The following is a 25721-nucleotide window of genomic DNA, read 5'->3' on the forward strand; positions in this document are numbered from 1 at the left end:
TGAACAATAGAGACCGCCAGATTGGGCTAGCGGGACTCAGTAAGTGCCCGAACAAAGGATACGCTGGAGGTCTTATAGACAAGGGTGAGTGCGTACGACTCGCCAGGGTAGACTACGTGCCTAGATAATATATACATACATAAATGGATCGGGGAAGCTGTGTTGAGCAACTTGTCCTTTATGAGGAGGTATAAACGGTAGATGAGATTATTCTGGAGTGAGCGGTGGATCCGTGTGGACCTCTTGAATCGTTGAATAAATGGTGTGAAGCGACTTTGGCCTTTCATTTGGATCCTGAACCCACCCATATGCAATAATACTTATTCAAGCCAGCAGCATAGCTTGGTGGTTGAGTTAATGCTGGCCTCGATTCAAATGAATCTATTCCGAGAATTTATGTAGTGCTGCTGGTCAGGATATTTGTGACTCCAAGGCGATCGTTTCCTATCAGAATTTGCCAATTTATCTGATTTCATTGTTGAAACGATTCCTCGTCAAATTGGCAAAACGATCCTACTATTTGTCACCATTATTTAAATATGGTTTCAAATTTATAAACTATAAATTGATATAGGTATGTATAAGTGTAATAACAAGTGTCGTAATGTTATCATGGAAAAATATAAAATTGGGTCCATCGGCTTTGCCGCCTTTCCCAAATTAAATAAATAAATACATTGGGGGAAAATTGAAGGTTGACAGAGAACTCAAAGGTTCTGCTCTACTCTCTTCATCTATAATATTGGTAACTTAAGCCAAAAAAGTTTAATATTTCGTCAAGCCCTAATTAAGAACTTCTGATATAAAATATGTAATGAACTATCATGACAAAAGAAAATGGATTTCAAATACATCTTGTTAGAACACTTCCTAGAGTGGAAAGTTTGCTTTTAAATTGTTGTCCTCTACTTTGCTATACCATATCGGTAGTCTAGCTAAGAAGCTTATTATATAGTAATATTTCACTCTCTATGGGTACGTGTGTTACAAGTTAAGAGCCATTGACATGAACTACCCAATAGATCAAATTTCCGACAATCAGAATTCGAATAATTCAAGATATTCAGGAATAGAAATCGGAGCCGGTTCGCAACCTCTCGAGGATTCGATGAACCGTACAAAAAGCGAAGAATAAATTGCTAATTATATTTAAGAGTGTCCCTTACGACTTGTTAATATTTAACGAATCGCGTTATAAATAAATCTCGACGTATTTATCACTTGCAAACTTGATCTGCGAAATTTCGTTCAAGGGACTTTGTATAAAGGGACAAGTATTATACGCTGCGAATTAATCAGTTGATGAAGAGTTCGCATTCAAAATCCTTTGTTTGTGACTTGATAATTACAAATTTTTTTAATACATATATAAATTGTCAAATTTTGAGATGCTAAGAAACTCGAAATTTTCGAGGCATTTATACAAATTTGCAGCATTTTTATACGAATCAGCGAAATTCGAGATGCTGAAAAGAAAATTCCGAGAGATAGGTAAAGGATGCCAATTAGTTGGAACCGTTTCAATGATAATCAGATAAATTGGCAAACTCTGATAGGAAACGATCGACCTGGAGTGACAAACCTGTCACAAGTCTGGCCAGCAGCAACCAGTGAGGCTCGAGCCCGTGGCTACTATGTTCGAAAGCTATATTTTCTAACTACTAGTCCACGCTGCTAGTTAGTTTTGATGCTGATAGATTCATCAAACTTGATCATACTTTTCAGACTACTCAAATTTTTACCACGCACTGATTAAATTTTCTATCCCTGAATGCTAACACCATTTCTGCTGACTGGTGTCAGCATTGACTTGCACATCTCAAGACCACTTTTTCTAATGAAAATAGTATTGCGTAGGGGTGGGTGGAGGATCCAAATAAAAGGCCAAATTCGCTTCACACCATTTATTGGTGATTAAGGAGATCCACGCACTGTCCGTGTTCCGTCCAGAATGCCTTGATATCGCCTAAGTACCCGTTTATAAAGCACAGGTCGCTCCCTCCATCTTCGACCTATTGTTTAGGCATGTACCCGGATATGCATTCCCACGGCACTCGCTGTCAGTTCTTAGAAGGGACCAGGTGCCGTTACTAAGCCAATTCGGTGGTCATTGATTAGCCTACTTGCACTTAGCCTGGAGATAATCCTCGAAAACCAATTATAACGGCGGTTCCTTTTAGCATATGCTGCAATATCTGTTTTAAAATTCCTTTAATTTAGAAACAGTATTGATTCTACTGAAAGCACTATTCTATACTGTTTTCTAGATGCTGCTATACTTAAAAGCTATCGAATGACAATGAGAATGTGAACGTCATTATTACAATGATAATAATGCACCATTTTAGCATCACTGCTTCGAAAATCGCTGCATTGCTGGGAAAAGGAGCCAAATTTTATCGGTTTGGAAGTGTGCCACGGAAAATGGGGAGTGAGTACTTCTCATTCCCAACACTCCCCTTTTTCCCAACAAGTTTTCCCAACACTCCCCTTCACTCCCTCGCCTTCTCTCCTACCATCATCTCCATCCATTTCGTTCTAAAGACGCCCACACTCGACCACCTCGTCTCTCTTGAGAGTAATGTTCGCGTTGATGAAAGAATAAGACTCGAAAACGACTCGGCTAGTTTGCGACTGCGAGACTCGAGTTTTCCCATTTTCCTCTCGGAAAATATCATATTACACGACAAGAACGAGCAACGTTTACAATTTCAAACGATGCAAGCGACGCTCGAAACGATGCAGAAATGTATGTAAAGAACGAACTCTATGTACATATACAAAGAACAATGCAAATGAATATATTAATACATAATGTGTAAACAGGTCCATTTTACGTGTGCATGTGTAATATGAATTTTCTGAAACAAATATACTATATACAGTTGAAAATTTGTTCGTTTGTTTGTCCACTACGCAAATATACTTGTCAATTCAGAACCAGTAAATTTTGTATCGCGATTTTGCATATGTATGTGTGAGTCAAAGAACCCTCCCCATTTAATTTTCTTGTTAAATCTCATTTTCAAGTGACGAATGAATCGAAAAATGCTTACGAAAATTATGTATCGAACTCCCCCCCCCCCCTTCCCCCACTGTCTGGTTTCCTTTTCAACTATGTATAGTCGAACCGATCCAGCAAAAGACTTACGTAAAATGTATATGGTTGGTTCTTGGTTCTCGTTAGTCGCTATAAGACTATAACGGTAAAATGATGATGAAGTTTTACTTCGATTGTACGAAACTTCACACACATTCGTTTTTTTTTCAACTTTTACTCGCCTAAGCAACGCCGAGCAACTCTTATAGCTATACATAAAATCATAGAACAATTCAATTAAAAAATAAACACTAATTAATTACTTGCCGAATCGTATTACATTTTGAATATTTAAAAATAAATTTCGACTGTAAATTTTAATTGAATTAAAATATAAAAAAAATCATTTTTAAATTTTCTTTGTCAAATAAAGTCAACATTATCCAGATGGCGTTTTAAATTCGGTTAGTGTCTGCTAAAATATTTGAGCATTAATACAAAATTTTTTTGAACATTTACTTGAAAATTTATTATATACTAAAATTTATTATATAATAATATTTATTATATGTACATATTAAATATGTATATTTTATGCTATGTTAATTTTCGAAACCGTATATTATAAATGTCACAAACATAAAATATATATATGTACGTACATATAATAAAACAAGAACAGCCTTATAATGAAAACCATTGAGCCATTTGTATAGTATTCAATCAAAATTATATACAATAAACATGTTGTACATTGTAGGTATACACATAGTAATTATAAACCGTGAGCGTGTGTATGCTGCAACAATCAACACATTTGGACTAATTGCAGCACTACAGATAATACTCGGAATAATCTTTTTTCAATCGAAACCGGCAATGTATCGGTGATTAGCATTAACATAACCATCGGGCTATTTTATTTTATTGTATATTATTTTGATTGAATACTGTACAGATGGCTCAATGGTTTTCATTGCAAAGCTATTATTTTTCAACCCCTCCCCCCCCCCTCTCTTGATTTTACTAAAATTAATACAAAAATAAAATAAAATTTTATCTAAATTATGAAAATATTATATACAAACATTAAAATTACAACGACACATATGTATTTAAAAACCGAACGAGCGTTAACACGTTAGCCACCGAATAAAAGCGAATAAAAGCATCACGGATGCAAACGTAAAACACGACACGGATTCGCACTCAGGGTCTTAACGACGTGACGAAAAACAACCGGCGGGCTTTTCCTTTCATTTTCCGCGAAAACGCGAAAGCCCATCCGGTCATACTTTGAAACGTATCGGAAAACGTAAAGAAAATATTTAGTTTTGATCGACATACCTAACCCTCGATCGCATACATGAATTGACCAATATATGTATGTATACTAGTGTTTTTATCCGGCTTCGCTCGGTATTTGTAATATAAACAACTTAAAGATGGAAAAACAATCTGATAGTAAACATTCATTTGTTTTTTTATTAAATTTATTTTTGAATCAATACTATCTCGATATCGATATCGTCGTCATAGAAACTTTGATTTGTTTTCAGTGTTCCCAACAAACCTTACATACACACATACAAGTCTCTTTCGAAATTATACATTGAGATATTTAACGCTATATTCGATATCCAAAAGAATACATATCATGTCAATGCACGTATGAATGATTAGGTTGGCATGCTTGAGTAGAATTAAGTTGCTAGCATGTACATACATAATGTGACAGACAGGTTGTCGCGGCGCTTCGCCCAGTAAACAATGATAAAAACGAGTCTCATTTTACTATACTGCCTATGTCTCCTGACAACCAGATCCTACATACATACATATATGTAATACCAATTATCTATAATTTAGAATATGTACTTTCTACGCCTATAATAATTAATCGATCAAATCTGAAGCTCTCATTTGAAATGATAGTTTGAATATAAAATGTCTACTGTTTGTATGACAGAAATCATTTACACTGGTTTGATGTAGAGCATAAGCTAGGACGTGTGTAGTTCTAAGTTTTTCAGTGTTTTTTTAGCCTGTCTACATGTGTATGTTTATCTTTTTTGCAGTATTTGGTCGAAAATGGTAGCTACGCGTACAGAAGATCTGGCAGTCATGAGACAGCCACCAGAAGGGAGCTGAGCCCCAGCGAAATGGATGGGGCAGAATCTCGCATGGAGAGGCGAAGAGATCATCTGAACAAGGCATGTCGACGATTACCATCAGGCATCAACAATCCAAACGCTTGGGAGTATCTCATCAACAAGCAGTACCATCTGATATGGTCAGTACTTAATATCACGAATGCAAACCCAAACCATGTTCAATTTGAATCATCTCATCGGGCATTTTCAGGTGTAACGTGTTCAAAGCGGCCTCGTCTTCTTGGATGTACAACTTCAACCTGATGGCTAACTATTCTGCCAAGTTCCTGGAGCGCAGTAGAGAAGTCCCATTGGTGTTGGCCAGAAGGAGATATCCAAGACCTTCGGTGGACGAGCTGAAGGACGCCCAGAACACTTCGACGACCTTCATCATCGTAAGGCATCCCTTCGAACGATTGTCCTCGGCGTATAAGGACAAGCTCCAGTTCGCTCTTCCCAATTCGTTGCACTCCAGATTGGGAATGAAAATCATTTTGAAATATAGACCAGGAGCTAAGGTATGTCTTATCAACTTTCCTTCAAATTATCTCTATTTCTTTACGACATATATGTTCCAGTTTCAATTACTTATCTTCGTCTGCCAATCACTTTGACATGATACTTCTCTTGAGTATTGTATTACTAACATTTAGCAATAATAAAGATTCTTCTATTTCTCATCTATTTCTTTCGGTAAACGACAATCGTTGCCACAAAAATCGCGAATACGGAATATCTGGCACTCGAGTTCTCGGTAGTACAATATTTCGAGTTCGTAACTTTCGATTGATGGAGTTTTTGGGTACCAGTTGTTCCGTGGTCGAGATTTTAGTGATGAGCGCGAGATCGCTTTTTGCGGAATAATCACCGAACCATTTCTTTGATGTTCTCTGTATACATACATACATATCTTCATAATATCTAAAATGTATTATTATTGGATCTACATATCCTTCATAAATCTCCTAATTCCAATGTAATATAAAGAAATAATTCTCACCTTTTTAAATTTTAATCCCTTATCTCTCTTTAACATACATACCAATACATAAGTAAATATCAAATTCAAACAATACTTATACATATTTATTTCATTTTTACAAGGCTTTATTCAATAACGACCCTTCATAAAACTTCTCGATCAATATCTTCCACTTTCAATTCCTTCTTCCCATACTTACACATACACAAAGTGGTTCGGTGACTATTTCGCACATGGCGAACTCGCACACGTCACCACAATAATCTCGATCTTGGAATATATAACCCTCAAAAATGCCACCCAGCGAAAGTCATCCACGCGAAATATCACACTAGTGAGAATTTCGTGTTTGCGATTTTCGTGGCTTCGATTCGACCATGTTGATGGGTACCACTTTACTTCCTTAACGGCCATCAAATTAAACATCATGCATTAAACCACGCCGTCATTTAATTCATCTCTCATTCATACATGCAACTATTATATGAATGTAAAATGCTCACTAATATGTTCCTCTTTCAATATATTATCTACATATGTATAAATCAATAATATTGATTGACTTGACATGCATATAGTGCAAACATAATTAACCATTTAGATATTGTAACTAAAAGCAAAAGCATATAGAGTTATTGTTCAGTAGTGAACAAGAGCATAATTGAGGACTGCCAGGGTTATCACTGATGTTTATTTTAACTTAAAAATCACATTATACAATCACTATAAATAAAATATTGTTTACTATCTCTGATCACCTGATCGCGCGTTCGAGCCAAAATGGCCTCAACAACAAATAAGCATACAACATACAACAACCAATAAGGTCTCACTATTCATCGACCAATGATGTCTCTGCGCTGAGAGTACACGCTGTGTATAAATATTCGGCGGATTTGATCCGTGCTTCATTCGGAGCTGGATCGTCGACGGAACAACAATAAACTACATCTACCACTACTCGTTGCGTCTCTCACTAAGATTTCGGAAATCTGTCTCTTCACAGCCACTCTATAATACTATACATATATACAGTCCAAGAATCAGTAAAACAAAAAAAATGCAACTCAACAACTCCATCCGCTGAAAGGGAACGGTTTTCAGTTGAAATTTCAGTCAAAATCGCTAATCCTCTGATTATCTCCTTACACAAACAGACACATTATACGCAAAAAGTAAATGTAAACGAGTGGGTTAATTTAAAAATGAGCACGAGCAAACAAACGACCGTCGCTTGTTAATTTTAATGTCACCCTTACGCCGAGACAGGCCTAAACGGACCCACCCCTGTGTACATATGTACATATGATGAAAAGGTAATAAAAATTTGGATTTGGTTTTCAATAGAAGCGGATGTCAGCAGAGCCACGTTGGCCGACCTTTGAGGAGTTCGTAAGGTATCTCCTGGACGAAGTTAGGGCTGGACGAGACCTGGACATGCACTGGGTGCCGTACACAACATTTTGTACCCCGTGCCAAATACACTTTGACGTCATCGCTAAATTCGAAACGTTGCAGGTAAAATATTAAATTTATTTATTTTATAATAGTAAATAATAAGCCAGTATTTTTTTTTCAAGGCGGAACTCCAGAACTTTTTATAAAAATAATACCAAATTCATCAAAAAATTGTGTAGTGTAATTAACCCTTTGATTGCTGACGTCTTTTCTGTAGAAAAGCCCCCACGCTGAAAATTTCGCCAACATTTCCAACTAGAATTATTTAGAAATCCAATAGAAAGCAGGTGTAAAAATTAAACAACCAAACCCTAGATCAGTGCTTCCCAAATTGGGGGCCGTAGGATTTCTTGCGGGGCCGCGAAAATATTTAGTAGAAAGTACAAATATTCATTTATGAATATTTTTCCACATTATATATTTAGGGAATGCCAAATAAACCTTTTAACTAGAACAACATTTTTTTTAGGGGCCGGGAATTAATTATTTCAGATTTAGGGGGCCGTTACATGAAAGTAATTGGGAAGCACTGCCCTAGATAACTACCGCCGAGGTTTTCGAGTCTTGTAAAGGTGTGTTTAGACTCTCTAATATATCTTGCAACAATATAAAATAGACTAAAGAAGTCTATTAATGAATGTATTTTTCCAAAACTAGTTTCATCTTCTTCATTGTTGTTAAAATGTAATGCTCACAATATATATGCCAAGCCACAATCTAAAATACTCAGCAGTTGGGGATTTCCATCGAGAAATTCTGCTATGGTTATAAATTCAGAAATTCCGGTGTAAACCAGTCTTTATACATAAAAAAGGAGGTATGTAATTAGCACGGATTACACGGCCTATGTTCAATGCATTTTTTTCAATGCTACCTATAAAGGCTTAGCGGGTAGTATTCCTGTTTATTTTTTACATACTCAATAAACAACGCCTATTGGGGTATTTCAAGCTCATGGACTTGTTGACAAAACGCCGATCGGCTTGGTCAGCATTCAATGGCTTAATGAGCATAACCATAGGGAGTAAATTTCTAAATTTATAATCTGACCAATCAAAGTATAATACATGTGTCTTATAATTTGCACAGCCCTGCACGAAAAAGACTACTTCTACTCATACTATACAGCACCGTCTGTTTTCAGCACGTTCATATTTGTTTTGGACGAGTGCAAGTCAAAATCGGTTTACATACACATTGCAGAGCGCGACGATACGGTGCAATATAGCTTGCGTCGAATCATCGCGTCAATATTGTCACAATATGACGTTACCGAAAATATTCATACGCACATGGAAACATTCTCATTAGTACAGGTTCCCTCGAGACTATGACGTCACATCATGCGTTAATGTTTCCACAGTGGCCAAAGAAAACCAGTTGTGCTTGATACGTTTCAGTGTCATGTACTACTGTATAATATGAATAGATTGTGTCGGTTACTGCTGTATCGATGCGTCACGTAACATTACGGAGCATATGAATGTATCCATATAGAATGTACTAAAGATTATTTTTGATCCGATACTGATAAATGAACCTTAAAGGAACAAACGAACAAAATAGGTACGAAAATAAGCCCCCCCCCCCCCCATATTATAACAAATATAGGGGTGGAAATTCGAAATAATCAGGTGAATTTTTATTACAAACTTGTTGCATATGACATGTTTTCAGCAGTATTGTTCTGATATTTCGTTGTTTTCTGAATTTTGAATGTAGAAAAGTAGGAGAAGCGTTGCTCCTCCAAGTTTACAAGTTTAAAAAATTCTGCGTATACTGAAACATATTCAATAATGTATTGAAATGTATGCGCCATTTAAAGGAAAGTTCTGCGATACCGATCGAAACGAACGTACGAAACTTTGCTTTGCAAACGATTGAAGTAAAATAAAAAAAAAGTTTCCCATGAAAATTTCACCTGTTGCCATACTAAATCGTTCCCTCAAGTTTTAACTTTTTTTTTTTGAGAATAATTTCCCCCGAGAAAACTGGTAGAAACGTATAAAATTCGAATTAAATGTATTACATATGTACTTAATGTTTAAATTGAACTGGTGATTAATTTGTAGCATATTCTGACATTCCAGGACGATCAAAACTACCTGATCCAAAAGGTTGGTCTTCAGGATATAATCAAACCACAGTGGAAGAACAGCGGGAAAGGCCGGAACACGGCCACGTTGCTTCTAACACACTATTCTCAACTGACAACAAAACAAATATGGGGCCTTTATAATTTATATCAGTAAGTATATACAATATACAGACAGTTAAATATATCAAACACAATAAGTAAAAAAAATAACTACAAACATATATACATAATCAATTTTTGAAAATATATAACGTCACTCGGGTAAGCTCAACATATTATTAAGCATTGTCCATCACTTTCCTAAGCTAAATCTTTAGAATTAGTTGATTTTTTACACGGACGCTATTCTTCAACTCTTGGATAGTATAGTCAGTGATCGCAAACTTTCTCCTTTCCCGTTTGCTATCATCTGGAATCCGGTGGACGATTCGCCTCCACTCCTCCAGGTCTTGTGCCAAGTTGAAAGCAGCGTTTAGGGACGATCCCATCAGTTCTTTAATTTTATCTGACCATCTTATGGGAGACCATCCTCTCGCTCGCCTTCCCTCTAGAGTTCTGGTGACAACCAGCTTCTCTAGATATTCTTCCTGACAATGTTGTGGAGAGTCTCTCTGAAACTGACAGCTCTTTGAAGATGGAGATCATCTACCATGTCCCTTTCTCCCTTTCTTTTCCTTCAAATAGCCTCCAGGAATCAATCGCATGCTGATAAATCTGCCAAGGATCTAAACCAGCGAAAATCTCTGAAACGAGACATGACATATGTATCAATCTAGTTGTGCCCCAACTTGTTTAAACCAAATCATTCTTGAATCTCAAAAAAAGCTATAATTTCACTGCTGTTATAATTTCACTGTGATATATGTATACATAGAATGATTTTTTAATGTCTGATCGTTACCGTCCCACCTGTATGTACTATATTACATATATATATATATACATTATATGTAAAAAATAAATAACCAAAAATTTATTTCTGTTTCAGATACGACTTCCAACTATTTAACTATACTATAAACACGTTCCTTGAAGTTGCTAAAGACTATAATCCAAAAATGTTCAGCGCGACCTGACATAATGGCTCGGATGAAATATTCTATGACTACAATCAAGAAAAATTTCACGTGCTGTGAAAGCAAACTTCTAAACGAGCCTCTAAAAAATGGATAAACGGATAAAATATCGATTCAAAATATTAAGTAAAATTTACTACGCAATACTATTTAAAAATTTATCATTAGTAGACGTACTTAAAGAGTTACTATCTGATGTATAATAAATATGATAATTCATCGGTGAAATCGAGAGCACATTGTTTGCAATCAAGAATCATTTCTAACAGTCAATGTGTGCAATGTGCTCCCGAACCCACCCGTTAGATGTAAAAAGAGTCATTCGACGGAAAGTTGCATTCCTTTTTATCTAAAAATTAAATATTGTGCCTGACAAAGTATGACGTTGAATAAAATCACTGTGTGGTCACCACAGTATTAAACTTAACAATAATAAACAAAAAAAAAAACAAATATTAAAAACGTAGCATAAAAATTAGACATGTAATTTTTGACATTTCTATTTCCTCTTTCTCGAGTAGTGATGCTTTTTTCCAAACTTTTTACTATTTTAAAAAGATAAAATTAATTTCTACAATTAAATAAACAAATTTTCTGAAATCATTCGTAGCGAACACACTATATTCTATTGTAGTATTGCTGATTATTATAACATTATTAATACCGTTAAAGTTTCTTTTTTAAATTTTAATCTTGATACATACTACTTGGTAATCATTGTGATGGTGTCTCTTAAAGACTGATCGTATTTTCTTGTAGTAAGATGTGTCCAGTGACGATTTTTCAACAAAAAAAAACAAAAATGAAACGTATAGGGGTCCTATCGAGGGATGGCCCCGTATAATGGTTGTGTTAAAAATAATTATAGAGGACCATATTTTGTATACATTTAGGATGAGCATGCATTTTTTAGTAAAATAATTGAAAAAAAACATAATCATCAATCATTCAACATGTACATACATAAAAAAAGTCAATTTAATCATCACTAGCCCAATTACTTTCGATTGGAGATTTATTTCCGATTCCTTCCTTTTCATCGATTCAATATTTAAATAAACTTATATACTTCAATTCAAAATTCATGCACCTTTTCAAACTTCACTATATCATTGAGTCATGAAAAAAATATATATATAAAGAGCGTACATTCAAATTTGACACTTACTAATGTTTCTTTATCTATACTCTCTTGCATGAATAAGAAATAATACATTCAATAAATTTTGATAGAACATAAAGTAAGATATGAATAGATAAAAAATAAATTCTAATTAGAAATTTTACTCAATTAAAATTCTACAGAACTACGCTTTCTTTATTAAAACTATTGTAGCTTTGATAAACCAAATTAAAACAAACGCTTCCATATTTATTTATTTAAGTAATGAAACGAGGAATGTAATTAGTTATAATTTAGTTCAAATTCTTGAATAAATCACTCGTTGAAGAGTAAAATATTGACAAACTTTAAACGGCTTCCAAATAGTTATTGAATCTTTGTTTTATTTGCTATGTGATAGCAGATATTGCTAAAGAAATATTCATCGAGTAAATTGTACAACATGGAGTAAGAAAATTAATGTAATTAAATATTAAATAAAAATTGCCTGCATGTACAAGTTTATACTCTTAAATTCCATACTCTTTTTGAATAGTTATTATTACATATATAAAAATTTACTGTACATAACATATGTATGTATGTATGTATGTACATTTATTGTTTGCTATTTGCTATTTTATAGGTTCAAACTGTTACGGTAGTGTTAATAGATCTCGGATAATTATAGGAAAAGCTGTGATTGTGAATTTAACTATAAATAGCTATTTTCCACATCGGTGAATATGGCCGGGTTTAGATTAATAGTGTTATGAACAATAATAATATAGTGTAAAAGCATTTCAATTATACCGATATATCCAAAATATCATCAAATGTTACAGAAAAAAAATTTACATAGGAACCGAAAATTTAAAATTAAATTAAAATGCTTCTCGTTGATAATAATGTAACAAATAACAAAAAAAAAAAAATACAACAATATCAAGATAAAACGATTGAAAATTTTTATCTATTTTTTGTAAAACATTACGTACTAGTCAAGTTAATGTAATTTTAATAATAATATTAATAATGTAATATCGATAGTACAAGATTGTTATTTTACTTCGTTAAAACTAATAAATTATTTATTTGTACATAAAAATTTAAGTACATTAATTCCTGCCAATACTTTATTCAATTTTATTATATTATAATAAATTAAATTGAAAGTATTTAATTATTTAAATTCAAATACAAACAATGCAATATATCCGGATCTACATATTGTGTTTTGCCGAAACCAGACTCCCCAAAACTCACCGAATCAGAGAAGCAAAACAATTTACTGTATGTGTATATTACACGAAACTATTCTGTATGTATGCATAATGTATACAGAATAGTCGAAAAATATACTTCGAGTTCGGGGAATCGTGTTTCGACGGACCCAATACAATCCATCATTACCCATAGAAGTCTAAGCCGGGAGTGAAAATCAAAATCGAAAAAATCATATTATCTAAATAAAATGTCTAATTTATGATCTGCATAAAAAATTTATTGTACGTTAATAATGTAGATACGGGTCCATAGTAATTATTATAATAAAATATTGATGCAAAATTCGTTTCATTTCTCTGTTTTTTTTTTTAATCCATTAAAATATCAACAATACACGCATATCTTATTTACAATACATATGAAAAAACCACTTCAATCACCAAACGCAATAAAATGAAGTACTGACAACTATCTACACACTATGTATCGGTCGTGAATCTTATCACTACAATTAAAACATTTTTTATACTTGAGGGAAGCGGCGTAGGATGAAGAACTGAAAATAGCAGCATATTAAGAAAAGAAAAGAAGAACTATAATAATCCATTGGCTTTAAGGAATTTATCAAATTTATTTTCAAAATGGTTTATGTTTCAAAAAGGTTCTTATTTATTTAGTAAACTATTCCAAACTTAACCGCTCTACATATAATATTTGAAAAAACGAATGTATAAAGTAAAAGCTTTGGATTTTAAGCACATTTATTAAAACTTAGAATAAATAACCAACCATAGATACTAATAATTTTCCGTGATGCCATTACGACACTTATGGTATTAAACTTGTATATACGTATATCAATTTATAGTTTATAAATTTGAAACCACATTTAAATAGTGGCGACAAATAATAGGTAGGATGGCTTTGCTATTTTAACAAGGAATCGTTTCAATAATTAAATCAGATAAATTGGCAAACTATAATAGGAAACGATCGACTTCACAAAAATCCAAATTTGACCAGCAGCACTACATAAATACTCTACTACATAAAAACGCAGCAGCACTACATAAATACGCAACCTTTTGGAGTCAGCATTAACTCAACCACCAAGCTATGCTGTTGGATTGAATAAGTATTGTTGCGTAGGGGTGGGTTCAGTGGGATCCTAATGAAAGGCAAAAGTCGCTTCACAGCATTTATTCAACTATTCAAGAGGTCCACACGGATCTACCGCTCACTCCAGAATAATCTGATCTACCGTATGTATGTACCTCCTTATAAAGGACAAGTTGCTCACCACAGCTTACCCGATCCATTTATAGATCTATTGTCTAAGCACGTATAGGTCTATTGTTCTGTGAGAACTCTGGCGTATCCTTTGTTTGGGCACTTACTGAGTCCCGTTAACCTAATCCGGGGTCTCTATTGTTAAGCCACGAATACACTTAGACAGTGGATGCTCTCTCTCATGTCCCCACGTTACAATAATATCTATGTCATAAAGTTTTGCCTATCCTCAGCATTGGCAAGACCAAAAAAATTAATATCATTGGCAAATTTGATATTTTTGATGTAACCAGCAACAAAGCTCAGTGGTTAGCGCATAGTGCTACCAACGAGGGGTCATGGATTCAATCCCTGGCCTGGTGTTGGTGTCCATGGATTGAAAATATGTGACTCCAGAGCGATCTTTTCCTCAGCCTGCAAGTTTATCTGATTTCACTGTTGAAACGGTTCCAAACAAATTTGAAACGTATCCTCATTTTTCACCATTATTGGAATATAATTTCAAATGATATATGCATAATGGCGCTATTCTGTGTATCTGTGTGTATGTGTGTGACAACGCTCGCCATACTATAATAATCGTATCGATTTGACATATGTACGTCACAGCTAAAACACTGCCTATACGAATATAATAACAGATAAAGGAAAAACTTCTATATATACTGTTTGCTACCAATGTTTCCTCTAAGGCAATAGTCTCAGAACATTTAGCGCCATCTATTGAATTTTTTAATTAATTAATTTATTAATTTATTTAATTAATTAATTTATTTAATTAATTAATTTATTTAATTAATTTATTTATTTAATTAATTTATTTATTTAATTAATTTATTTATTTAATTTATTTATTTATTTAATTTATTTATTTATTTAATTAATTAATTTTTCTATTGGTGTTTTATATCGTTTAAATGTAGGTAGGTAGGTTTTTTTTACCATTTTTTTTCATATTAAATAATTAAATATACCTAAATATTAAATTAAATATATTTAAAAGGTATTTGAATCATAATTTTGTGTAACATTTTTAATCATGACTGTAATCTCTTTTGTGACGTCTCAAGTGCTATTTTATTTTACTTTTGTAAATATATATTGAAACACTTTTTATATTTAAAATATATACATTTCAGTACTTCAAAAATGGCGAAAGTACCTACAAACTTCATGGACACGTTCCTTCCGTTTTACAAAATATTAAAAGTATTCGGAATGGCACCGTTTTCAATCAACCACAAAAACAACAAATATTCACTAAAATGCACTACCATTTCAACGCTATACAGCATTTGCATATTTCTATACGCCTGCTTCTTCAACTTACTCTCAAAGCATAAGTCGGTGATCAAAAGCTACTCGGATGAAAACGAACTGACGGTTATTTTGATAACGACCCAACGATATTACATGGTCATCGTTGGTTCGTTGAGTATATCTCAAAACATACTAAAAAGGAATAAAATAATCAGCTTCTTAAGCTCGATGATGAACATAGACGAAAAACTCAAACAGCAAAACATCGAAATACCTTACGAAAGGCAGAAAAAGTACACCAAAATGATGTCACTCAGTTTAACAATCTTTATAAGTACGGTATTGATTGTCGTAGAAGCTCTATATTGGTTGCAAAAGAAGAGCGCTTCGAGCAACTACGGATTGAAGATATTGAGGAGCTTGAGCGAAATGGTCATAGTTTTAAACCTGTTGAATGTAATCCAAATTCTGATGGTTGTAAGATTGGTCAAATCTAGGTTTGAACTAGTGAACACGGCGTTGAACAAGTTGAAGTTGAACTTACACATGACTTCGCATCTGGAGGTGATGAAGGAGAATAATAAAAAGTTTAAGAGTTGCGTGGATAAAATTTCACCCGGTAAATTGGAAAGCATCGAAAGTCTTTGTGACATCCATAACGATTTGTGCAAAGTGGCCGTGACGGTTAATGATATATGCGGGATGCACATGCTGTTGCTGATAGCCGGGGTGTTTGTGTCCCACGTGTCTAGGTTGTATATGGCCGTGATGAGAATGGATAGTGAAATGAAGCACGATGCTAGTTTTATATATTTGGGAAAGTCTGTTCTTTGGATTATTATATACGACGGATTGACTTTGATTATACTTGAAAATTCGAATGAAATCACAGAAGAGGTATTTTTTTATGTACATATACATATATATATAAACAGAGTGTTTGGTAGCTAAGTGCAAAGCCTTAAAGGGGTGATTTGATTTTTAAATGCTTTGGGCTAAAGGGTTGATAGTAGTTCGTATCATTAGAACTGAATGCTCCGTGTGGAGTCTCCATCTTTCAGATACTGTACCCCTGTACCGTGATAGCAAACTTCTTGAGCTCTTTCACACAAAAAAAAATACTTAAAAAATAACAGGTAATTAGAAAAAATATAAAAATCTTTTCAAACCATGAAGGAAGAGATGAAACTCAAAATTACCACCACAGAATTGAGACAAAGGACTCCAGCATGCATTAAAATTCGCCATTTGAACAATAAACAATAACGAATTTTAACAAAACTGTTGTTTTATTGACATTAGAAGTCGAAATTAAAATCTCTTGTGAATGACGGTCTTTGTTCGACGCACTCCTTCAATTAGGTTTTTAAACCCTAATTCTGATACTTGGCAAGACATCTGCATGAGTGATATCTTCAAAGAAAGATCAATACGCAGTTATGTTTTTAAAAAGGTTTTATCTCCTACAGAAAATTCAGTTATGTTTTTAAATACAAAAAAAAATATTACATTTTTCCTACTTGACAAATTTTTGAAAACTTAATTTGCGTCTTATATTTTTTTCTGTTGACACAGATGGTTGTATTTCTTTTTATTTGATTGAATAAACACTAGTTAAATAAAAAAATGATAATTGACTAACATACCACTTTTAACTTGGGCAGTATTAGCAATTAACTTTGAGATTTTGGTGTTTTTACTAAAAATCTTTAAAAATGAAATTAAAAAGAAAAACCGCAAGACTTTGGACTGAGGTATGTGTGGCTCAAAATGGTTTAAATGATTTGAGCTATCAACCCTTTAAAGCTTTGCACTTAGCTACCAAACACCCTGTATATATGTTATGTATACCTATATTTATTTGTTTTATAATAGATAAATAATCAAAATCAAACAGATCACAATTTAATTAATGTTATTATTTGATATGAAAGACTCATTGTCAGTTTTAGAATTAAATATGTAACTGTTTATTATTGAAATGAACATGTAAAAAATGACAAACATTGAAATTTATCTTTTTTTTTTCTTTATTTAATTAATTTTTATATTTAACATTAACACATGTATGTACATATGTATGTGTAAAGAAGTATTACAGTACAATTTTATGACTAGACAGGCCTAAATATTATGCCAATGATCACAAAAAAGGCTTAGTGGGGAGCCGAATGAAAAAAATGGGCATTACGCGGGCCAAACTAGGATATTTATATTTTTCAAGGAATTATGCATCATTATCATCTACAGCCGCTCACCATCCACAGCTGGATGAAGGCCTCTCCACCTGGGCGACGTGGTTAGAAAAATGGAAGGTGGATAAAAGAAGTACTAGAATGGTACACGAAAGAATGCAAAAGGGTAAAAAGAAGACCGTAGGAAAGATGGGTAGACAAAATTAGGAAAATGTGTAGGGTGAGACGGATGAGAGTTGCGCAAAACAAAGACGAGTGGAAGCGTGTTGGAGAGGCCTTCATCCAGCAGTGGATGGTGAGCGGCTGTAGATGATGATGATGATTATTATTAGTTTCACATAATACTTGGCTAAAAATATCAAAATTTGTAAAAATTTCAGGCAAATGAAACTGGAAGAATTTTGCATCGCATCTATTGCAGGCATTATAAAATAAAATGGATGCAAAAAGTATTAAATTTTTTTAGATCTAATTTAAAATTAAATTTACTACTAAAATTATGTAAAAATACAATTTTGTTTTAGTTGAAATTAATCTCCATCAAACTAGTCCGGCAACAAGTCAATTTTACAGTCTTCGGAATGTTTGCATTTAACAAAGAGACTTTTTGCAGCGTACGTATAATTAGTATTGTAAATAACATACATACACAAATATAGCATGAATTGTAAAAATCTTTACTTGCAGATAATCGGCAGCGTCGTCACATATTTTGTAGTCATGCTACAATTTCAAAATAATTCACTTACGTTCGACTTCGAAACACAATAAAATATTTTGTAAAATAAAAATAAATACAAATACGAGTATTTCAAGTTCAATTTTATATAAATATTGTAATATTTAAATGCATAGCAATGATATGTAATCATCTAAAAGGCAAACAATAAACAATAAATATTTCTTCACTAATTACTATCAATATACTATAACAAGGTTTCCTAAGCTTTTCCTGCAATGGAACACTTCGCAAACTCGGAAATTTTAACGGAACACTCAGCTTATTTTTTAGGTTGGGTAATTCCTACATACAAGTAAAAATTTTAATATAATGTCATTAAAACACACACATCAAGAAAGCAATCGAAGAGGTCTGCGCATAAATCTAAAGAAGACAAAATTTATGATAGTAGATAGAATGCAAACAGACACTGGTGATCTAACATTGGATGGAGAGGTGATATAAAGAGTAAAAAGATTCAAATGCCTGGGTACCTGGTTGAATGAAGAGATGGACCCAGATGAAGATCTAAGAACCCGCATCGAGATGGCTAGAACGACATTTATCAAAATGAAGGCGGCGCTTAGAAACAAGCATCTCAATCTTCGAACGCGGTTGAGATTCGCGAAGAGCTACGTCTGGACAGTATTACTACACGGATGTGAGACGTGAACTCTGAAGACCAAGATGATCAGCCGCATCGAAGCTTTTGAGATGTGGGTCTACAGGCGTATGCTGAAGATTCCGTGGAATCAAAAAGATTTCAAACGAAGCTGTCCTCGGCATGATGAGGAGAGGCAGGGAACTTGTTTCTGTCATCAAGCGGAGAAAGATGGAGTATCTCGGACACATGATCCGGGGTCCAAAATAAGAATTTCTCCGTTTGATAACCATGGGGAAAATAGAAGGAAAAAAATGGATTGGCAGGAAAAAGTTATCTTGGCTTCGAAACATGCGCATGTGGACCGATATGAGCGCCGACGATCTGTTCGGAGCTGCTGGAGACCGATGCGGATATCTTCAAATAATCGACGAGGTGGTCGCCAAGGTCCGGATGCGGACAAGGCATTAAGAAGAAGAAGAAGAAAACACACTGTTTATTTAGTAATTATTATTGTTTAATATAAAACTATAATAAAATATAAATATAAAAATATGAATAACTAAAGTGCTTAATGAATTTAATGTTTTGAGTCCTTGAATTGCATATATTTTTGGGGTCTACCTCACGGCACCGAAAGTGAAAAGGTTGAAAAAGCAAATATCGGAAGGCAAAGATCGAAAATCGAAAGATCTGAAGTCGAAAGATCAAAAAAAAAGGGTGCATGGTAAACGGTACTATGTATGTATATCAGTGGCATGAGGTGAAATTGTCTCTCTTTTTGTCATACAGTCTTGTTTAATGTGCGCGCGCAGGATACGGGAGGAAAAGCCTGTTCTTCTTGTTCCTGTTGTATCCTGCTCGCGCAAATTAAGTGAGGATGTACGACGAGGGGATAGAGACTTTTACCGCACGCCACTGATATATGTATATACTAACCGTTTTATATATGTATGAATGGTAAACGAATATTTTCGACTTTTTCACGGTCACCCATATTTTTGATATCAGGCACAATATTGGTAAGTTGCATTCTAATATCTGATGTAGCGTCGAGCCTGTTCCTGCACTTCAACTTCGTTGCAGCATAATAAGAAGATCCCGCTTCGCATAAATAGGTTGTAGAAAACGGAAGTAAAACAATAATAGCTTATTTTTAAAAATTGGTGTACTCTTCTGACAAACTCGCCCAGAAATAATTTAAAGGCTGATCTTCGTATTTGTTACAAATCAGAGTCACTAATTAAATTAATTACATTTTCATAGTCACTCAAGCTTAAGCCTTACGCCTTATTTCCACTTACTGGCTTAGCAGTCATGGAAAATAGATTCCAAGCCCAGGAATCGTCTTAACTAGTTTTCGGAAAATATTGCAATAGAGTTGTTTACAAGTTATCTAGGTGTTCTAAAAATACTTTGCATAAGAATTGTAAGTAGGTTTTTGAGCTCTTTTTCCTATCACGCTGTACATATTAACATTATAATAATATAATACTATGATTACTAACCAAATTAAATTAAAATTGTAAAATAGAAAATTATCAGTAGATCAGAAGCTATTAAAATAGATATAAGATGTATTGTGAACATAATTTAGTAATAATAAAAAGCATTTAAAAATCAAAAAATACTTTGGAAAATTCTTCATCTACTTTAAAATTGAATTCATTCAAACATTCTAGTAAATCAGAAAAACAATCAAAATTATTAGATCCAATGGATGAAATCCAACATTGTATTTGTTTTTTTTTTCAAAAAATGCAATTTTATTGTAAATTCTATTGCAAAATTGTAATTTTTCCTTGTAATGATAGGTTAACTTCATTGAACTTGATAAAAATATCTGCCAGATATTCAAGTTTTATCAACCATGTAGGATTTATTCAAGAAAATTTTGTGCTGAATTATTTTGTACCTTCAAGAATAACTCACTTCAAAGTTCATAAAGTCTTAATAGTGCTTTTCCTCTAGATAGCCATCTCACTTCAGTATGTAATAAAAGTGCTTTGTGTCCACTGCCCATTTAATCGCACAAAATTTTAAATAATCTGGATTGAAGTGATCTTGATTTTACATAGTTTACAACTTTCACGGCTTCATCTAACTGACAAGACTTGTTAGCCGGTCAGGTAAAAAAAATATACCCAATCTCTTTAATGCGCACAGTGTGCTGGTACTTCGCCTGTACCTCGATACTTTACATCATAAACATCAGTGGAGATTGATCATCACTCGCCTTTCAATATGAAGTAGAAGGTCTTTACATGTGTTGCAGAGCGAAATACAAGGCGATGCGGGGTATATCCTCAATATATCCAATATTTAATCGCCATAGTTCTTTATCAACTCAAAATAAAATTAAATTATATCGCGCGCTCATATTACCATTATTAATTTATGCTTCACCTGTATGGAATAACGCCTCGAATACTAACCTTTCCAAGCTCCAAGTAATACAAAATAAATCCCTAAAAATAATTTATAATACACCCATATATACTAACTTGAAAAAACTGCATGCCATATATAATATTCCGTTTGTTACAGACATTACTAACAAACTAACCAGTAGATTCTATGACAGAATCACTAATAACCATACTAACACACTTGTGAAGAGTCTCGGTGATTACAACAAAATGTCTATACCCTTCAGGTATAACACAAAGATTACCTAAACACAATCTGCTTTAGGTCATCGACATTAGTCAGTCTTTAATTAATATTATGTATTAGATGTATTATGAGCATTTATGATGATTGTAAATAGGTTTTTGAGCTCTTTTTCCTATTATGCTGTAGATTAACATTAGAATAATATAATACTATGATTACTAACCAAATTAAATTAAATTGCAAAATGGAAGATGATCAGTAGATCAGTAGCTATTAAAATATATATAAGATGTATTGTGAACATAATTTCGTAATAATAAAAAGCATTTAAAAATCAAAAAATATGTTTTGCAGTGTATAAAGCCTTTCCAAATTGACTTGGTTTGGGAAACCCTGTACTTTACTAATACTGTACTATACACATAACCACATACATACATACATCTCGTCCGTTTTTATATATATTATATATTATTTAATGGATTTGACGCTTTTGAACTATAAACTAATTGATTAAATATCATAATTAATTGAATACAAACAAGAAAATGGAACAAATGATTAATGGTATTAAAAATAAACAAACACATGTCAAAGTCATACGATCAGATAGTAACAGTGTAAGTTAGTCTTCGACCGAAATGACAAACTTATACGACACAATACGACCGATCCATAATATATCTACAATATTCGGACTTACATCGATTAATTTACCAAAAACCAATAACGAACATCCAAAAAATTCTGGACCGAAATATCTATACAGTATAGCGTTACTCGCTTACACAGCCAGTTTGAACATGTTAACCCAAAACATAATCGAGATGAAACTACCCGGCAATACACCGGAAAAAGAATTGGTCATTTTAATAGTAATAGCCCAAGTCTATTTGTATTGCATCAGCGGAATCTCAATACTACTTACATCCATTTTAAACCGACGCAAATGCTTGAATTTCATCAAAAGCATGAACGAGATGGATAATAAAATGCACGAACAACATATAAGAATACAGTACAAACCGCAGAAGCAATATAGCACAATAGTAACGTACATTGGCATTGCAACAATTGCAATATACCATGTATTTACACTATTGACGTTCGAAAACGACGAAGGAGCGGTTCTAAATCTCGCATCCAATTTGAACAGTTCGGGTGGTCTCATTTTAAACTTCATCAACATGATATCGATTTCTCAAATGTATCTAGCGACCAATTTGATGCAGTCAAGATTCCGAATACTCAACGATGCGTTCCGGCAGATCGTCAGAAACGGTTACATCAGCTCTGAAAGTGACGTGCAGTTGAAAAAACACTCAGTGATCGAAAAGCCGAACACTATGAAGATCATTTCGAACTTTTGTGACATTCACAGAGAGCTGTGCACGCTGTCGGATAATATAAATTCATTGTTCTCCATCACCATGCTGTTTATGCTTGTTGGTGAACTGTCGACTGCCGTGTGCAATTTGTATTTATTCACACTTCAGATGAAAACTGATCTTACAGATTATCAAAATCTTATGGATGCCGTAAAATATGCCTTAACGGTGATGATAAGCAGTTCTTTATTATCAATCGTGCTCACAAAAACGAAATCGCTAATGCAAGAGGTATCCGATTTGAGTATACAGGCTAAATGTTCACTAGCTAAATAAAACAAACTACATACAAATATGCCACAAAGTTTTATTTGACTAGTGAATATTTGTTTTTCAAATAAAGTGCTAATTTTTAACATACTCGTCTAATTGCTTCTATAAATTTAAACGTAAGAGTCGTCTTGACTTTATTTCAGTCTCAAGAAACTGCTATTATACTACACCAAATCTACAATAAGAATTCTACGCAGAAGTGGTCTCGCAACGTATACACATACATAATATTTCTTTTAATTATTTTATTAATTTAATGATATAATACATTAACATTAAAATTTTCATTATTTTATTTGATTTTTAGATGCCGATATACTCACTCAAGTTTTTGAAGCAAAGAGTAAGATTGACTGCATTCAATTTGTTCAAAATGAACAATGAAATACTTTTTAATGTAAATATTGATTTATAAATATCTGTAGATTTATAATGTTTTAATATTCAAAAATAATTACAGTTTTGATACAACGATTGAAATGTAATAAACATTATTTTTTTAGTGTATTTCAGGTGCAGCAACATATTTGCTAATAGTTTTTCAATTCGATCAATCGTGGGGTTCATTTGTAATTAATAAGATAAAGTCAGACTTTAACTCAACTGTTTCGCCAAATGATGTTTTTTAAGTATGTATACAATGAAATATTAAATATAATGTTTAAACATTTAAGAGCTCACATGAAAAACTCACATGAATAAATATTAGTGATCCCAGTTTTTTATTACAATTTTCTGAAAATCACCGTGTTTTAATGTTTAACAAATCATTTATAAAAAGTATTGAAATGTCACTCACATTCGGCGTAATCATAAGTTTTGACAGTTGCGGTGACAGTTCGAAAGCAAATACGAATCAACCGGTTTTTATCAGTTGACTCACGCACTTCATTCATCGGCCAAGACCAGAAATAAAATATTGTATTGAATGACAGATAGAGAGACTTTATAAATGTGTCACGATGTATACATATAGGTACTTCCTGCTACTTTTGAAAAATGTAATATTATATTTCGCTGTTTTAATAGTGGAAGAAAATTTTTGGAAAACTTGCTAGACATTGCGACAGCTTAATTGGATTTTTACATGTTTTCCCATTTTTCTATAAAAATATTAGAAGAATGACCTTTTCAGTTCGTAGAAACAATTATTATCGATGTAAGTTGAACTTCTATTTTAACAGAAAAACTGACAAAAATTAAAGATGCTATGAATACAATAAATCAATAAAAGAAATAAGAACCTAATCATCACAAAATTACCAATTTGTTATTTTTACTCTTTTCTTATCATCAATCATTCTTAAAATGAAATAAACTCTTTGATATTTAGGTAGAATCCTTAAAATCAGTATTTTTAATACAGAAATGTTTATTGGCTCAGAAATGAAAATCTTATTTTGCAAACGGTTGATCTGTAAAATATCAATCATCGACTTAAAATAAAAATTGATTTTGTGATCTTATCCTTTTTATTAAACATTTTGTACACTTATTCGTCTAATATATTTATTCTTTTTGTTTCTTTCAACATTTTACAATTTGCGTTCATCATATTCCTAGCCCTTTTTAAAAAAACCCGATTTTGATTTTGAAACGCTTTTGATTATTATTTATAAACAAATTATGTTCACAGTACATCTTAAGTCTATAATAATTACGAGATTTTAGTGACACACTAAACAAACTAAATCAAACTAACGAGAATTAGTATTCCATATTCGCCATTGTTGTGGGAACTATTGTCGTCTGTGCGATTGCAATCTGCGAAATAATCCGTTTACCATTTTAATATAGTTACATTTTCTATTTTGCAATTTAATTTTCTTCTTAGTATTTAGAGTATTGTCTCATTTTAATGTTGATATACATCATAATAAGAAAAAAAATATACATAATTTTTTATACTAGACCAATCAATTTTACACTTGGGTACTGTACAAACTTTTATCGACGTTTTATCGAAATAAAAACGCATCCTATCACACCTTCAAACCGCGAAACGCGACAAGAAAAACAGCCGTCTAATATACTACTATGCACATATTGATCCTACTGCAACGAAAAGTGGAGCCAACTCGTTGCGTAACTAGCGCAATAAAAATTGACCACACCCCGAATTAAAATCACGGCAGAAATATAATTCGAAAACATGTTTTTTAATTATTTTCAAACAATAAAAGACAGCATTAAGATTTATTCGTCGAATACAATCGAACAAGCCAGAACGAAAAATCGATA

General features: G+C 33.1%; 3 protein-coding genes across 5 annotated transcripts in view; 2 read left to right on the forward strand and 1 right to left on the reverse strand.

Annotated features, from left to right (window-relative positions):
• LOC143920171 (carbohydrate sulfotransferase 11-like) overlaps positions 1-12821 on the forward strand; it is a 108050-nt gene extending 95229 nt beyond the window's left edge. The window contains exons 3-7 of one of the 2 annotated variants that reach the window (XM_077442896.1): positions 5119-5333; positions 5405-5711; positions 7523-7693; positions 9724-9881; positions 10720-12821. In XM_077442896.1, the coding sequence (XP_077299022.1) occupies positions 5119-5333; positions 5405-5711; positions 7523-7693; positions 9724-9881; positions 10720-10807 (939 nt within the window). In that variant the 3' untranslated portion in view covers positions 10808-12821. The remainder of the gene's footprint in view (positions 1-5118; positions 5334-5404; positions 5712-7522; positions 7694-9723; positions 9882-10719) is intronic. The other variant, XM_077442897.1, reaches the window with a different exon arrangement.
• The window catches only part of LOC143920170 (uncharacterized), a 156958-nt gene extending 132595 nt beyond the window's left edge, over positions 1-24363 (reverse strand). Inside the window, exon 1 of one of the 2 annotated variants that reach the window (XM_077442895.1) lies at positions 24280-24363. The gene's annotated coding sequence lies outside the window, so the exon portion shown is untranslated. The remainder of the gene's footprint in view (positions 1-24279) is intronic. The other variant, XM_077442894.1, reaches the window with a different exon arrangement.
• LOC143920474 (uncharacterized) lies at positions 15576-18652 on the forward strand. Its single transcript, XM_077443356.1, has 3 exons — positions 15576-16583; positions 18406-18495; positions 18569-18652. Exons 1-3 carry the CDS (start codon positions 15576-15578, stop codon positions 18650-18652), a joined length of 1182 nt encoding a protein of 393 aa, XP_077299482.1.
• Positions 24364-25721: the final 1358 nt, after the last annotated feature.

The sequence above is a fragment of the Arctopsyche grandis genome, chromosome 12, assembly GCF_051622035.1.
Source record: "Arctopsyche grandis isolate Sample6627 chromosome 12, ASM5162203v2, whole genome shotgun sequence".
Lineage (NCBI taxonomy): Eukaryota > Metazoa > Arthropoda > Insecta > Trichoptera > Hydropsychidae > Arctopsyche > Arctopsyche grandis.

What these genes read in the sequence shown, in the direction of transcription:
- LOC143920474 (XM_077443356.1), top strand. Translation starts at nt 15,576, where the DNA reads ATGGCGAAAGTACCTACAAACTTCATGGACACGTTCCTTCCGTTTTAC. An exon ending in CGAATGAAATCACAGAAGAG is followed by an intron (nt 16,584 to 18,405) that starts GTATTTTTTTAT and finishes ATTTTGTTTTAG; the next exon opens with TTGAAATTAATCTCCATCAA. An exon ending in ACAAAGAGACTTTTTGCAGC is followed by an intron (nt 18,496 to 18,568) that starts GTACGTATAATT and finishes CTTTACTTGCAG; the next exon opens with ATAATCGGCAGCGTCGTCAC.